We start from the raw sequence: 17,226 nt of genomic DNA, 5'->3' as shown, positions 1-17,226 counted from the left end.
TTCATTTGTTTTGGAATTGGGTAACGCTGTGGGCACCACAAAAAGTCGAAAGGAGCCAGTTGAGGTGGTTCGGGCATCTAGCACGGATGCCTCCTGGGCGCCTCCCTTGGGAGGTGTTCCAGGCACGACCAGCTGGGAGGAGACCACGGGGAAGACCCAGGACTAGGTGGAGAGATTATATCTCTGCTCTGGCCTGGGAACGCCTCGGGATCCCCCAGTCAGAGCTGGTTAATGTGGCCCGGGAAAGGGAAGTTTGGGGTCCTCTGCTGGAGCTGTTGCCCCCGCGACCCGATCCCGGATAAGCGGTTGAAGATGGATGGATGGATGTGGGCACCCATGGTTATATAGGTAGGTAGACAGGTAGGACCAGCATGCACTTACACATTTTTGTAAGTGGGCTTTTATTTTGTAGGTTACCCACCAAGTTACAGCAGAACCGGATGTTACTCATTGACCAAAATGGTGTCTATCGTGAGTAAAAACAACAGAGTCCGTTCATTGTGGTGAGGAAGTGTGTGTGAGCTCCATCAGAGCCTCTGTGTGTCTGGATACACCTGTCTGAATGGACTTTGTGCTCTTCAGCTTTTATTCTGAAGGTCTGACCTCTGACTCATCTCCCGGTAGCCTACAAAGCTACTGAAGTTAGCTTAGCATGCTAGCTGGTTAGCAACACAGCTGCTAGTCAGAGTGACCGTTTGATGGAGAGCAAACTGTGTTTCTGACGGAGTCTGATGGAGAGCAAACTGTGTTTCTGACGGAGTCTGATGGAGAGCAAGTTTCTGTCATTGTGGTAAAATGTGTAAAGTCCAGATGCTGAGAGCGTTGGTGAAGCAGCGACTAACTGCGGCTGCTGAAGAGATATGTGGGCTGTTTGAAAGAACGATAGCAGAGTACGAGGAGGAACTCTCTCGATCAAAAGAGGAGAACGAGCGACAACAGAAACTACTGGACGCTGTTTTACACCCTCAGCTTCAGTTACACAGAGCAGGTTGGTATGTATGTATACATGGTTTGTGTACATGGCATAACATAGGTGCATATTTAACAATGTGGAGACAGCTGAGCGTCCATCAGGCTATAAGTAAATAAAAAGACAAATCTATCTTCTTATCTTGTTGACTTAAAGCCTAATCACATGGACGCTCTGTCTCCACATCGTCAATATGTACTCATGTTACGCCATGTACACAAACCACGTTCCTATCAGCTGTGCGGTCAAGAGTAGAGACGTAACCACTTAAAAGATGGGTGTTTGTAGTGAAATAAGGAGGTATCGTATCAGATAACATCATTTATGTATACTAATATAATTTCACCAATCAGCCGTTCCTCATCTTTTGGAATAAGGAAATAGAAACAGGAAGTCTGATAAAACACGCACGCTGCGCAGCGCTTTGTCTCTATCGTCCAGTTCGTTCATTCTAATAGAAAACAATGCAATCAAACTGATTTAGTCACTGACTCGTGTTAAATAAAGATATTCCACGTCGTCTTTCACCTCCTAAAGCCAGGCTGTTAGTTGTCTCCTTAAAGTCTACTTCTATAGCTTTAGACTGTATATGGTTCCGTCAGCTCATGTGAGGTAATGTCGCCCCCTCCTGGTGGAGCTAGTAAATGCACCTCTTACTCACAGATTGTTTCTACAGATCTGCTGCTGTACCAAATTGACAAAATTCTGTAAACAAACAAGAGGGAAGTTGCAAATGTCAAATGACCCACAAATGCACAGGAAGCGATCTGCAAATGCGCAAATATCATTCCAAGTGTAGAAATGGATGCATAAATGTGTGTTTATCACTTTACATGTAAACCTGTAACATTTTTATGTGGAATTAGAATACGTATTTACAGAGTAAGTTATGTGTATTTGCAAATCGCCCTGTATTTTTGTGGATGTGACTTTACACAACACAAATACAAAAATACGTTTGTGGGTAGTGAAATATTTGCAGATTATGGTACATGTTTGTGAATTATCTTCTGTGGATTACAACTATTATTTACAGATCTGCTGCAGTACCAATTGGACAAAATTCTGTAAACAAACAGGAGGAAAGTTACAAATGTCATGTGGCCCATAAATCCACAGGAAGCGATCTGCAAATGTGCAAATATCATTCCACGTGCACAAATAGATGCACAAATGTGTAGATATCACTTTACATGTAAACCTTAAAATACGTATTTACAGAGTAAGTTATTCGTATTTGCAAATCGCCCTTTGTTTTTGTGGATGTGACTTTACACAACACAAATACAAAAATACATGTTTGTGGAAAGTAAAATATTTGGATATCATGGTACACATTTGTGGAATGTCTTCTGTAGATTACAACTAATAAAGTCCAATAAAAACTTCCATAAGCATAAAGTACAAGTTGGTTCTCTGAGAACACCTGCATGGATTTTCCATCTCAGATGTTTGCTGGTTCAAGTTTATCCCAAAGATGAGAACTTGCAGCTGGTTGAAATCTAAACATCTGTTCGTGTAACTGTCACATTAAAGAGTTAATTACAATCAGGGATATCCGGTTGTTTTATCATGTGACGACTGATGACCTCATTACTGCTGGTGCATTGTATCTTTACAGTTTGTGTCTGTTTGGTTACTGTGCACATGGAGTGTAAGAAGGAATAATGCCGTATAAACAATGTATATACAGGTGAATATTTGCTCAACTGTTTCACAAAAAATTCTCTGTAACGTATCTGTGTGTGTTAACTGTTTTTCTGCAGACGTCCAGCAGCTGTTGGTGGTTGAAGAAGATGTTCCCCCTGAGCAGCAGGAGTGGAGCTCCAGTCTGGACCAGGAGGACCCAGAGCACCAACACATTAAAGAGGAACCGGAGGAACTCTGGACCAGTCAGGAGGGAGAGCAGCTTCAATGGCTACAGGAGGCTGATATCAAGTTCCCATTTACGCCTGTCCATGTGAAGAATGAAGAAGATGATGAAGAGAAACCTCAGTCCTCACAGCGTCATCAAAGACAAACTGAGGAGAACAGAGAGGCAGAGCATTTGAAAACAGAAGCTGATGGAGAGGACTGTGGAGGACCAGAACCAGCCAGGAACTCAGATCCAGATACACATTTACAATTGGATACTAATGACGAGACTGGAGACTCTTCTGAACCTGAGGCTGATGCCAGTGGAGATTGGAAGGAGACCAGAGAACCTCAGTCAGGTTTAAACTCTCTGAATAATGAAGAAGTCCCTGTCGGTGATTTGAGATGTTTCATTGAAAGTGAAAATTTGAAGAGACACGAGAGAACTCATACAGGAGAGAAAACTTTCACGTGCTCAATTTGTCTGAAATCTTTTACACAGAGTGGAAATTTACAGATGCACATGAGGTTACACACAGGAGAGAAACCTTTCAGCTGCTCAGTTTGTCAGAAATCTTTTACACAGAGTGGAAATTTACAGATGCACATGAGATTACACACAGGAGAGAAACTTTTCAGCTGCTCAGTGTGTGGTAAAGGTTTCATTAGAAGTGGAGATGTGAGGAGACACATGAGAACTCACACAGGAGAAAAACCTCACAGCTGCTTATTTTGTGAGAAATCTTTTTCACAGAGAGGAAGTTTACAGATGCACATGAGAATCCACACAGGAGAGAAACCTTTCAGCTGCTTAGTTTGTCAGAAATCTTTTACACAGAATGGAGATTTACAGAGACACGTGATGACTCACACAGGAGAGAAACCTTTTAGCTGCTCAGTGTGTGGTAAAGGTTTTATTAGAAGTGGAGATGTGAAGATGCACATGAGAACTCATAGAGGAGAGAACCCTTTCAGCTGTCTGTAAGATCTCTTTTGCCCAGAAAGGATATTTACAGTCGCACATGAGAAACCTTTCAATTTCTCAGTTTGTGATAAAAGATTTGTGTGCAAGGCACATCAGTGATTTGAGATATATGGTTTCTTCAAACGGGGTAGTGTTTACCGTGTTCACGAGAAGAGTCGGTATGAACGCCCCCCTCTCGTGGTATTCACAACCTCGTAAGATGAAAGTTTCTGAAAGCTCCGAGTTCATGAGGTGTGACGTGTTTGTTGACGTTGTCATAAATGGCGGAGGCCATAGAAGTTAATTTTTCGGCGCATAATAAGTTAATATATTGAAATTTTAGTCGTATATTGTTTTTCTTCGTAATTGTATATGTCTTATTTGTTGTTAGTATTTAGTTGTTGTTTTACTAATAATAAATAGTATTGTTTGATTTGTTATTCTAGGTGTTTACTTTATTTAGTTGTTTTCTTTTGCTTGTTATTTGTTTAGTTTAACTATTTTCTTGTTTAGTATATTTAGTTTTTTGCGTCATAAGTATTTTGTTTTCTTTTGTTTACGAATTGGGTGACGCTGTGGGCCCCCATGGTTATATAGGTAGGTAGACAGGTAGGACCAGCATGCATCTGGGTGGGTTTATGGTTTTTCACCAGAACAAGAGAGGCAGCGACATCCATGTTTTCTTTGTGCTATGTTTGCTTGCTTTTTTGGCAAAATAAATCATCAGAAACACATACATGTTGCCTGGACAATGGACTATTTTGCCTGCGTAAACCACATTACCCATGGTGCATCAGTGGCCCTTTGATTTAAGTTTGATTTCGAATTTTCCGACAAATGGCCAGTACAGTGTGTTTATTTATGCTTTAGAGCATAACCGCCGTGAAACAATCAGAAAAATTATGTTTTATTTCTCTGAATCGCTGCTTCGTTCGCACTAACGGCGAAGAGTCGCCGATAGATAGATAGATAGATAGATAGATAGATAGATAGATAGATAGATAGATAGATAGTAACTTTATTGATCCTGAGGGAAATTCAAGTTTTCAGCATCACAGTTCCATAGTGCAAAACATGTTAGTAAAAAGGCAGTAAAAAAGTTAGTAGTGCAAAGTGCAAAAATATACCAGATATAAAAATACCAGGAGATGAAGAAAACTGTTAAAACGGAATACAGTGCAGGGTAACAACTGAGGTACAGGATTGTTAAAAAAGTGAATATAGAACAGAAGAAGCTGTTAAAAATTAATATAGTGCAGGGCAACAACTGAGATATGGGACTATTAAAAATGTCAATTTAGTGCAAACAGGGATATAGATAATAAAATATAGGAGATATACAGTAGAGACCAGGGGATTAAGAAATGTCAAATATAATATAATGCAGGATAAGAACTGAGGTAGAGAGATTTTATAAAAATAAACTAAAGTGCAGAATAAGCTGTACATTATTGGTAGAATACAGTAAAACCAGTCTATAAAGGTGCAGAGTAGAGCTGATGGGGGTGTGCAGAATTAAAAAGTAGCTCAGTCTATGAAAATGCAGTGTGCAGTATTATCTGTCCTGCAGATGGGGACGGATCCGAGTTCATTGGTCGAGCCTGGGGGTATATATTAAATTGTGAATAATTAAATAATTTTTTTTAAGCGGGCTTTTATTTTGAAGGTTACCCACCAAGTTGCAGCGGAACGCCTACAAAGCTATTCATGTTAGCTTAGCATGCTAGCTGGTTAGCAACACAGCTGCTAGTCAGAGTCTGATGGAGAGGAAACGGTGTTTGTGACGGAGTCTGATGGAGAAAGAGTTCCTGTGATTGTGTTTAATGTGTGAATGCTGAGAGCGTTGGTGGAGCAGCGACTAACTGCAGCTACTGAAGAGATATCTGGTCTGTTTGAAAGAAGGATGGAGGAGAACTCTGGAGAACTACTGGACTCTGTTTACAACACTCAGCTCCGGTTACACAGAGCAGGTTGGTTCTCTCTGTTCTCTCTCTGGTTCTACCAGAGCAGGTTGGTTCTCTCTGTTCTCTCTCTGGTTCTACCAGAGCAGGTTGGTTCTCTCTGTTCTCTCTCTGGTTCTACCAGAGCAGGTTGGTTCTCTCTGTTCTCTCTCTGGTTCTACCAGAGCAGGTTGGTTCTCTCTGTTCTCTCTCTGGTTCTACCAGAGCAGGTTGGTTCTCTCTGTTCTCTCTCTGGTTCTACCAGAGCAGGTTGGTTCTCTCTGTTCTCTCTCTGGTTCTACTGACATCAGACCGGTGTGGGTCAGTGTGAGGGTCTCCTGAATGGTTGCTCATTCTGGTTCATCAGACCAGGTTCTAACTCTCTCTCATAAAGGTTAACATGGAGGTTAAGTATAGTTCAGAAAGAGATCAGAAAGTGATTTCACAGTGTGTTATTAGTACTTTTACTTCAGTAAAGGATCTGAATACTTCTTCCATCACTGGTTACAAGTAAAGTCCTGCATTGAAAATGTTGCTTAATTAGAAGTATGTATAAAAGTTAAGTTAAGAGCAGCATACAAATATACACACTATATGCAAAATACACACTATACAAATAAATACACGACATGAGTTCAACCCAATATCACGCCAAAGCGTGTAGTAGATGTGTGTACTGTATGTGTATGTATGTATATATATATGTGTATATATATATACACATATATATATATACATATATATATGTATATATATATGTATATATATACCTCTATAAATTAATATATATTCTATATATGTATGTATATATATGTATGTGTATGTATATATATACATACACATACATACATACTGTATATATATATGTGTATACATATATATATACATATATACACTATATATATACATATACATATATAGGTATATATTTACATATACCTATATATATATATATATATATATATATACATGTGTATATATATATATGTATATATATATACATATATATGTATATATATACATATATACATATATATATGTATATATGTATATATATACATATATATGTATATATATATATATATACATACATATATTTATATATGTATGTATATATATATATTTATATATGTATGTATATATATATATATATACACACATACATACACATACAGTACACATACACACATCTACTACACGCTTTGATGTGATGTGATTTGATGTAACAAATATACCGAACCAAACCGAAAACCATGATGTGAACCGAACCGTGAATTTTGTGAACCGTTCCACCCCTAGTGGTTATACATGCAGTGATGCACATGTTGAAGTGTCCTTGAGCAAGACATTTCACCCCAAATTGCTCCCGAAGTATGTATGAGTATTTAGATTAGATCCTGATGGGCAGGTTGGCACCTTGCATGGCAGCCTCTGCCATCAGTGTATGAAAGTGTGTGTGAATGGCTGAATGCTGACATGTAATTTAAAACGCTTTGAGTGGTCGGAAGACTAGAAAAGCGCTAGATAAATGCAAGTCCATTTACCATTCTGGTTGTTTTGTCATGTGACGACTGATGACCTCATTACTGCTGATGCATTGTATCTTTTTGGTTGTGTCTGTCTGTCAGTCCATTTTGCAACTGTGCACATGGAGCGTAAGAGGGAATAATGGTGGAAAAAACAATGTATGTACAGGTGAATATTTGCTTAACTGTTTCACAAAACATTCTCTGAAACGTCTCTGTGTGTGTTTACTGTTTTCCTGCAGAAGACCAGCAGCTTTTGGTGGTTAAAGAAGAGCAGCAGGAGTGGAGCTCCAGTCTGGTCCAGGAGCGCCCAGAACTCTTACACATTAAAGAGGAACAGGAGGAACTCTGGACCAGTCAGGAGGGAGAGCAGCTTCAATGGCTGGAGGAGGCTGATATCAAGTTCCCATTCACTATTGTCCATGTGAAGAGTGAAGAAGATGATGAAGAGAAAGCTCAGTCCTCACAGCGTCATCAAGGACAAACTGAGGAGAACAGAGAGGCAGAGCATTTGAAAACAGAAGCGGATGGAGAGGACTGTGGAGGACCAGGACCAGCCAGGAACTCAGATCCAGATACACATTTACAGCCGTGTACTAATGACAAGACTGAAGACTCTTCTGAACCTGAGACTGATGACAGTGGAGATTGGAAGGAGACCAGAGAACCTCAGTCAGGTTTAAACCCTCTGAATAATGGTGAAGTCCCTGTCAGTGATATGAGATGTTTCATTGAAAGTGGAAATCCGAAGAGACACATGAGAACTCATACAGGGGGAGACCCGTTCAGCTGCTCCGTGTGTGGTAAATGTTTCATTAAAAGTGGAGATCTGAAGACACACATGAGAACTCATACAGGAGAGAAACCTTTCAACTGCTCCATGTGTTGTAAATGTTTCATTAAAAGTGGGGATCTGAAGAGACACATCAGAACTCATACAGGAGAAAAACCTTTCAGCTGCTCAGTTTGTAAGAAATCTTTTACACAGAGTGGAAGTTTACAGACACACATGAGAATCCACACAGGAGAGAAGCCTTTCAGCTGCTCAGTGTGCGGTAAAGGTTTCATTAAAAGTGGAGATCTGAAGGCACACATGAGAATACACACAGGAGAGAAACCTTTCAGCTGCTCAGTTTGTGGTAAAGGTTTCATTAAAAGTGGAGATCTGAAGACACACATGATAACTCATACAGGAGAGAAACCTTTCAACTGCTCAGTTTGTAAGGATTTTTTTACAGAGTATAGAACTTTACGGAGACACATGATGACTCACACAGTAGAGAAACCTTTCAGCTGCTCAGTGTGTGGTAAATGGTTCATGTCAAGTGGAGATCTAAAGAGACACATGAGAACTCATACAGGAAAAAAACCTTTCAGCTGCTCTGTTTGTAAGAAATCTTTTACACAGAGTGGAAGCTTACAGACACACATGAGAATCCACACAGGAGAGAAACCTTTCAGCTGCTCAGTGTGTGGTAAAGGTTGCATTAAAAGAGGAGATCTGAAGACACACATGAGAACTCACACAGGAGAGAAACCTTTCCGCTGCTCAGTGTGTGGTAAATGTTTCATTAAAAGTGGAGACCTGAAGACACACATGAGAACTCACACAGGAGAGAAACCTTTCAACTGCTCAGTGTGTGGAAAAAGTTTCATTAAAAATGGACAACTGAAGGCACACATGAGAACTCATACCGGAGAGAAACCTTTCAGCTGCTCAGTTTGTAAGAAATCTTTTACACAGAGTGGAGATTTACAGAGACATGTGATGACTCACACAGGAGAGAAACCTTTCAGCTGCTCAGTGTGTGGTAAAGGTTTCATTAGAAGTGGAGATATGAAGACGCACATGAGAACTCATACCGGAGAGAACCCTTTCAGCTGTCTGTAAGATCTCTTTTGCCCAGAAAGAATATTTACAGTCGCACATGAGAAACCTTTCAATTTCTCAGTTTGTGATAAAAGATTTGTGTGCAAGGCACATCAGTGATTTGAGATACAGTATATGGTTTATTCAAATAGGGTCGTGTTTACCGTGTTCACGAGAAGAGTCGGTATGAACGCCCCCCTCTCGTGGTATTCACGACCTCGTAACATGAAAGTTTCTGAAAGCTTCGAGCTCATGAGGTGTGACGCGTTTGTTGACATTGTCATAAATGGCCGGGGCCATGGAAGTAAATTCTTTGGTGCATAATAAGTTAATATATTGTAATTTTAGTCGTATATTGTTCTTCTTCGTAATTGTATAATACGTATGAGGAAAATGTTGATATTCCCAACGGCCTCATCTTTTTCCTCATCATGTCTTTGCATTTACTACGTTACGTTACCCATTTGCTAGCTTGCTATATTGTTAGCCTCTGTGGCTTCTAGACACCGTCTTTTATCCTGTTACATTATAAAGGCAGGTGCCTTTATTTGTAAAGGGTGATGCCAGTAAAAGGAAAAAGACTGAAAGGACTTAATAATGGTAACAAGAACTTGAAATACACATTCCACATTTCTTTTTTTCTTTATTCCTTGAAAAGATATCACACCATAGCGTGCCACAACATTAATACAATTTTAACATGTCTGTAGGAGCTATTTATTTGTTGTTAGTATTTAGTTGTTGTTTTACTAATAATAAATAGTATTGTTTGATTTGTTATTCTAGGTGTTTACTTTATTTAGTTGTTTTCTTTTGCTTGTTATTTGTTTAGTTTAACTATTTTCTTGTTTAGTATATTTAGTTTTTTGCGTCATAAGTATTTTGTTTTTCTTTTGTTTATGATTTGGGTAACGCTGTGGGCCCCCATGGTTATATAGGTTAGTAGACGGTGGTAGGACCAGCATGCATCTGGGCTGGCTGATGTTTTTTTACCAGAACAAGAGAGGCAGCGACATCCATGTTTTCTTTGTGCTATGTTTGCTTGTTTTTTTTTGCAAAACAAATCATCAGAAACACATACATGTTGCCTGGACAATGGACTATTTTGCCTGCGTAAACCACATTACCCATAGTGCATCAGTGGCCCTTTGATTTAAGTTTGATTTAGAATTTTCTGACAAATGGCCAGTACAGTGTGTTTATTTATGCTTTAGAAGATAACCGCCGTGAAACAATCAGAAAATAATGTTTGAAAACACACATGAGAACTCACACAGGAGAAAAACCTCACAGCTGCTCAGTTTATGAGAAATCTTTTTCACAGAGAGGAACTTTACAGATGCACATGAGAATCCACACAGGAGAGAAACCTTTCAATAAACATGATCTGAACTGAACTATCTTCCTGCGTGTGTTTTTCTGAGTCTGTTTTTCCAGTGACACTTTGGGCTTTTTATTTTGAAACTCCAACTAATCTGACCCGGAAGCTAAACTATTTACTGAGGTTAGCTTCACACTATTTGAGCACGATGGCGTCTGGTTCTGTTAGCAGAGTCTCTTTGTTGTGGTGAGGAAGTGTGTTGTTCTGATCCATCAGAGCCTCTGTGTGTCTGGATCAACCTGTCTGAATGGACTTTGTGCTCTGAAGGTCTGACCTCTGACTCATCTCCCGGTAGCCTACAAAGCTACTGAGTTAGCTTAGCATGCTAGCTGGTTAGCAACACAGCTGCTAGTCAGAGTGACCGTTTGATGGAGAGCAAACTGTGTTTCTGACGGAGTTTGATGGAGAACACGTGTCTGTTAATGTGTAAACATGTCTAAAGTCCAGATGCTGAGAGCGTTGGTGAAGCAGCGACTAACTGCGGCTGCTGAAGAGATATGTGGGCTGTTTGAAAGAACGATAGCAGAGTACGAGGAGGAACTCTCTCGATCAAAAGAGGAGAACGAGCGACAACAGAAACTACTGGACGCTGTTTTCAGCTCTCAGCTTCAGTTGCAAAGAGCAGGTTGGTTCATTAAACACTTTTTCTTCTTCCACAGATCTGTTCTCTCAGCGTCTATATGACTGGAAGTATTTCAACATAAAGTACAAGTCTCTGAGAACACCTGCATGGATTTTCCATCTCAGATGTTTGCTGGTTCAAGTTTATCCCAAAGATGAGAACATGCAGCGGGTTTAAATCTAAACATCTGTTCGTGTAATTGTCACATTAAAGAGTTAATTACAATCAGGGATATCCGGTTGTTTTATCATGTGACGACTGATGACCTCATTACTGCTGGTGCATTGTATCTTTATGGTTTGTGTCTGTCTGTCAGTCCATTTGGCAACTGTGCACATGGAGGAAAAAACAATGTATATACAGGTGAATATTTGCTCAACTGTTTAAAAAAAAAATGTCTCTGTAACATTTCTGTGTGTGTTTACTGTTTTCCTGCAGACGACCAGCAGCTGTTGGTGGTTGAAGAAGAGGTTACCACTGAGCAGCAGGAGTGGTGCCTCAGTCTGGACCAGGAGGACCCAAAGCCCCCACACATTAAAGAGGAACCAGAGGAACTCTGGACCAGTCAGGAGGGAGAGCAGCTTCAATGGCTGCAGGAGGCTGATATCAAGTTCCCATTCACTCCTGGCCATGTGATGAGTGAAGAAGATGATGAAGAGAAGCCTCAGTCCTCACAGCATCGTCAAACACAAACTGAGAAGAACAGAGAGACAGAGCATTTGAAAACAGAAGCTGATGGAGAGGACTATGGAGGACCAGAACCAGCCAGGAACTCAGATACACATTTACAATCGGATACTAGTGACGAGACTGGAGACTCTTCTGAAAGTGAGACTGATGCCAGTGGAGATTGGGAGGAGACCAGAGAACCTCAGTCAGGTTTAAACTTTCTGAATAATGATGAAGTCAGTAATTTGAGATGTTTCATTGAAAGTGGAAATCCGAAGAGACACGTGAGAGCTCATACAGGAGAGAAACCTTTTAGCTGCTCAGTTTGTAAGAAATCTTTTACACAGAGTGGAAGTTTACAGATGCACATGAGATTACACACAGGAGAGAAACTTTTCAGCTGCTCAGTATGTGGTAAAGGTTTCATCAACAATGGAAATCTGAAGAGACACATGAGAACTCATACAGGAGAAAAACCTTTCAGCTGCTCACTTTGTCAGAAATATTTAACACAGAGTGGAAGTTTACAGACGCACATGAGAGTACACACAGGAGAGAAACCTTTCAGCTGCTCAGTTTGTAAGAAATCTTTTACACAGAGTGGAAGTTTACAGATACACATGAGAGTACACACAGGAGAGAAACTTTTCAGCTGCTCAGTGTGTAGTAAAGGTTTCGTTAACAAAGGAGATATGATGAGACACATGAGAACTCATACAGGAGAAAAACCTCACAGCTGCTCAGTTTGTGAGAAATCTTTTTCACAAAGAGGAACTTTACAGATGCACATGAGAATCCACACAGGAGAGAAACCTTTCAGCTGTTCTATGTGTGGTAAAGGTTTCGTTAAAAATGGAGATCTGAAGAGACACCTGAAAACTCACACAGGAGAGAAATATTTCGCGATATAAAACGTGACGATATGCGTCGTCGAGACGAAAAACTGAATTGCAATATCAGGGCATAATAGGTAAATTTATTCATACAAGCACTGATCTATATTCTCTTGTCTTTTTCAGTGCTTTGTTTGAACAGACGAGGGCACTCTGAGTGCTGTTATGTAACACAGGAGTCAACACGTTTCAGGCTCTATTGAGAAATCGGATGTTCAAATTTATATATCAACTAAATGATTCTCAGAACGCCATCATCAACTTTTCAGCTGCTCAGTGTGTGGTAAAGGTGTCATTAACAATGGAGATCTGAAGAGACACTTGAGAACTCATACAGGGGAAAAACCTCACAGCTGCTCAGTTTGTGAGAAATCTTTTTCACAGAGAGGAACTTTACAGATGCACATGAGAATCCACACAGGAGAGAAACCTTTCAATAAAGATGATCTGAACTGAACTATCTTCCTGTGTGTGTTTTTCTGAGCCTGTATTTCCAGTTACATTTCTGTGCGTTTTATTTTGAAACTCCAACTAATCTGTCCCGGAAGATACATCTCTGAGTCGTGTCACATTCAGAAGTTTGCCGACTACACGGCCATTGTGGGATGTGTTAAGGGTGATCAGGAGGAGAAGTACAGGAGCCTTTTGGGGGACCTCGTTTCCTGGTGTCACCTCAACCACCTGCAGCTCAACACCTCAAAAACCAAAGAGATGGTCATAGACTTCAGGAAGTCTACACCACCCCCACGACCAGTCCAGATCGCACTTTCATAGACTGACCTACTGGAGTTACCCTGCGCTATACTCATTTTTAACAGTCTCTTCAGTACTATATTCACTTTTTTTAATAGTCGTGTATTACAGCTGTTACTCTGCACTATATTCACTTTTAACAGTTTTTCTTCATCTCCTTGTATATTTATATCTGGTATATTTTTTTTGTACTTTGTATTTTGCACTACTAACTTTTTTACTGCCTTTTTACTAACATGTTTTTGCACTATGGAACTGTGATGCTGGAAACTTTAATTTCCCTCGGGATCAATAAAGTTACTGTCTATCTATCTATCTATCTATCTATCTATCATCATGCTACTGTCAAATCCTAGTTTTAGTGTTTTACGATACCAGTCTCCCCGGTGGGCACATTGGTATAACTGCCTTTCATAAAAGTGGTTGTTTCTATTATAACGTTTGTATTGTTTTTTTGTGTTGTATTGTTTATATACATGAATTTTAATTTCTGTTTAAGTTTTGACCAATTTGTTGCTGCATTTAAAAGGTTTACACCTGAATTGTGATTCCTGTTAGTTTTGAAGTTTTTTTTGCCAAGTTGTTGGTGTACGATTTATTATTTTAACAATAATTAACAATTCAACAATTCACTTTGTACCTATGTAGTTATTTGTTAGGAAATAATGTTTAAGTCAAGCCTGGTGTTGCCTTACACATAACAGAATGATCCCAGTCACTTCCACACATTGAGGCATACAGCTTATCAATTAAACAATAAAGATGATATGAATGAATGAATGAAAGACTTTATTTCGAACATAAAATAAATAAAACAAATACAAAATAATAACAAACAAAACAAGAGTAATGGTGTCCGAAAAGGAGTAGGTAGAAGTAAAACTTATATTTCCCTATACCCCCTTTCTCACTTCCCCTCTAATAACTCATATATCATAGAATGATAATATAATATAATTTATAAACTATCCCAGATTTATTTACATCCCAAATTAAATATACAACCCACATATCCATCTGGAGTTAAACTGTACTGAACTATCTTCCTGCATGAGTCTGTATTTCCAATGACACTTTGGGCTTTTTATTTTGAAACTCCAACTAATCTGACCCGGAAGTTAAACTATTTACTGAGGTTAGCTTCACACTATTTGAGCACGATGGCGTCTGGTTCTGTTAGCAGAGTCTCTTTGTTGTGGTGAGGAAGTGTGTGTGAGCTCCATCAGAGCCTCTGTGTGTCTGGATACACCTGTCTGAATGGACTTTGTGCTCTTCAGCTTTTATTCTGAAGGTCTGACCTCTGACTCATCTCCCGGTAGCCTACAAAGCTACTGAGTTAGCTTAGCATGCTAGCTGGTTAGCAACACAGCTGCTAGTCAGAGTGACCGTTTGATGGAGAGCAAACTGTGTTTCTGACGGAGTCTGATGGAGAGCAAACTGTGTTTCTGACGGAGTCTGATGGAGAGCAAACTGTGTTTCTGACGGAGTCTGATGGAGAGCAAGTTTCTGTCATTGTGGTAAAATGTGTAAAGTCCAGATGCTGAGAGCGTTGGTGAAGCAGCGACTAACTGCGGCTGCTGAAGAGATATGTGGGCTGTTTGAAAGAACGATAGCAGAGTACGAGGAGGAACTCTCTCGATCAAAAGAGGAGAACGAGCGACAACAGAAACTACTGGACGCTGTTTTACACCCGGAAGTCCGGATACAGAGAGCAGGTTGGTACCGTTTCATTGTTTCATTATCTACGACTGAGTATTAGGGCCACATTGAGGGAAAACATAATGTCATAATATTACAAGAAGGAAGTCGTAATTTAATGAGACTGAATTCATACTATTTCAAGAAAAAAAAGTCGTAATATTACGAGAATAAAGTCATTATTTTACAAGAAAAAAGTCGTAATATTACGAGAATAAAGTCATAATATTACGATAAAAAAAGTTGTAATATTACGAGAATAAAGTCATTATTTTACAAGAAAAAAGTTGAAATATTACGAGAATAAAGTCATAATACGATAAAAAAAGTTGTAATATTACGAGAATAAAGTCATTATTTTACAAGAAAAAAAGTCGTAATATTACGAGAATAAAGTCATAATATTACGAGAAAAAGCAAGTCGTAATATTACGAGAATAAAGTCATTATTTTACAAGAAAAAAGTCGTAATATTACGAGAATAAAGTCATAATATTACGATAAAAAAAGTTGTAATATTACGAGAATAAAGTCATAGCTTAACGAGAAAAAAGTTATAATATTACAAGAAAAAATCATAATATTATGACAATAAAGTCATAACTTTACAAGAAAAAAGTCGTAATTTTACGAGAATAAAGTCAGAACTTAACGAGAAATCGATCTCGATCAAAAGAGGAGAATGAGCGACAACAGAAACTACTGGACGCTGTTTTCAACCCCAAGCTTCAGTTACACAGAGCAGGTTGGTTCTCTTTACTTCTTCTTCTCTCTCTGTTCTCTCTCTGGTTCTACCAGAGCAGGTTGGTTCATTAAACACTCAGTGAATCTATAATATGTCAGATAAACAGTGTATGTACAGGTGATTATTTGCTCAACTGTTTCACAAAAAATTCTCTGTAACGTGTTTACTGTTTTCCTGCAGATGTCCAGCAGCTGTTGGTGGTTAAAGAAGAGGTTCCCCCTGAGCAGCAGGAGTGGAGCTCCAGTCTGGACCAGGAGGACCCAGAGCCCCCACACATTAAAGAGGAACAGGAGGAACTCTGGACCAGTCAGGAGGGAGAGCAGCTTCAATGGCTGGAGGAGGCTGATATCAAGTTCCCATTCACTCCTGGCCATGTGAAGAGTGAAGAAGATGATGAAGAGAAGCCTCAGTCCTCACAGCATCACCAAATACAAACTGAACAGATGGAAACAGAAGCTGATGGAGAGGACTGTGGAGGACCAGGATCAGCCAGGAACTCAGATCCAGAAACATATTTACAACCGGATACTAATGACAGGACTGGAGACTCTTCTGAACCTGAGACTGATGCCAGTGGAGATTGGAAGGAGACCAGAGAACCTCAGTCAGGTTTAAACTCTCTGAATAATGATGAAGTCCCTGTCGGTGATTTGAGATGTTTCATTGAAAGTGGAAATCCGAAGAGAGACATGAGAACTCATACAGGGGGAGACCCGTTCAGCTGCTCCGTGTGTGATAAAGGTTTCATTAAAAGTGGAGATCTGAAGAGACACATGAGAACTCACACAGGAAAAAACCCTTTCAGCTGCTCAGTTTGTAATCTTCTTTTTACACAGAGTAGACCTTTACGGAGACACATGATGACTCACACCGTAGTGAAACCTTTCAGCTGCTCAGTGTGTGGTAAAGGTTTCATTGAAAGTGGAGAACTGAAGAGACACATGAGAACTCACACAGGAGAGAAACCTTTCACCTGCTCAGTTTGTGAGAAATCTTTTACACAGAGTGGAAGTTTACAGATGCACATGAGAATCCACACAGGAGAGAAACCTTTCAGCTGCTCATTTTGTGCTAAAGGTTTCATTAAAAATGGAGATCTGAAGATACACATGAGAACTCACACAGGAGAGAAACCTTTCAGCTGCTCAGTGTGTGGTAGATGTTTCATTAAAAGTGGACAACTGAAGGCACACATGAGAACTCACACAGTAGAGAAACCTTTCAGCTGCTCAGTTTGTGATGAAAAACTTGTGCACAAGGACCATCTGAAGTCACTTGTGATAACTCATACAGGAGAGAACCCTCTTTAGTTCTGTAAATCTGACCCATCACATGGCACGT

The 17,226-nt window shown here is 39.7% G+C and overlaps 2 protein-coding genes and 1 long non-coding RNA gene across 6 annotated transcripts in view; 2 read left to right on the top strand and 1 right to left on the bottom strand.

Moving 5' to 3' along the window:
* The window catches only part of LOC119503371 (gastrula zinc finger protein XlCGF57.1-like), a 29,621-nt gene extending 19,958 nt beyond the window's left edge, over window positions 1-9,663 (top strand). Inside the window, exons 2-4 of one of the 2 annotated variants that reach the window (XM_037795119.1) lie at window positions 702-733; window positions 5,552-5,758; window positions 7,497-9,663. In XM_037795119.1, coding sequence (XP_037651047.1) covers window positions 5,620-5,758; window positions 7,497-9,145 — 1,788 coding nt within the window. In that variant the 5' untranslated portion in view covers window positions 702-733; window positions 5,552-5,619 and the 3' untranslated portion in view covers window positions 9,146-9,663. The remainder of the gene's footprint in view (window positions 1-701; window positions 734-5,551; window positions 5,759-7,496) is intronic. The other variant, XM_037795120.1, reaches the window with a different exon arrangement.
* Window positions 1-16,177, bottom strand: part of LOC119503378 — a 17,622-nt gene extending 1,445 nt beyond the window's left edge. Inside the window, exons 1-3 of the long non-coding RNA XR_005210304.1 lie at window positions 16,045-16,177; window positions 13,191-13,194; window positions 6,109-6,113 (exon numbers count right to left, since the gene is read on the bottom strand). This is a non-coding gene — a long non-coding RNA (uncharacterized LOC119503378). The remainder of the gene's footprint in view (window positions 1-6,108; window positions 6,114-13,190; window positions 13,195-16,044) is intronic.
* LOC119503374 (gastrula zinc finger protein XlCGF57.1-like) lies at window positions 453-17,226 on the top strand. Of its 3 annotated transcripts, XM_037795132.1 has the most exons (3): window positions 453-988; window positions 11,566-12,345; window positions 16,063-17,226. In XM_037795132.1, exons 1-3 carry the CDS (start codon window positions 796-798, stop codon window positions 17,193-17,195), a joined length of 2,106 nt encoding a protein of 701 aa, XP_037651060.1. In that variant the 5' UTR covers window positions 453-795; the 3' UTR covers window positions 17,196-17,226. The 3 variants fall into 3 exon arrangements, with proteins under 3 accessions (XP_037651060.1, XP_037651058.1, XP_037651059.1); XM_037795130.1 differs by lacking the exon at window positions 11,566-12,345 and having other exon boundaries at window positions 456-988; window positions 16,066-17,226; XM_037795131.1 differs by lacking the exons at window positions 453-988; window positions 11,566-12,345 and adding an exon at window positions 14,576-15,157 and having other exon boundaries at window positions 16,066-17,226.

The sequence above is a fragment of the Sebastes umbrosus genome, chromosome 15 (genome assembly GCF_015220745.1).
Source record: "Sebastes umbrosus isolate fSebUmb1 chromosome 15, fSebUmb1.pri, whole genome shotgun sequence".
Classification (NCBI taxonomy): domain Eukaryota; kingdom Metazoa; phylum Chordata; class Actinopteri; order Perciformes; family Sebastidae; genus Sebastes; species Sebastes umbrosus.
The sequence above is the reverse complement of the archived record's forward strand: the minus strand, read 5'-3'. Positions and strand labels throughout refer to the sequence as shown.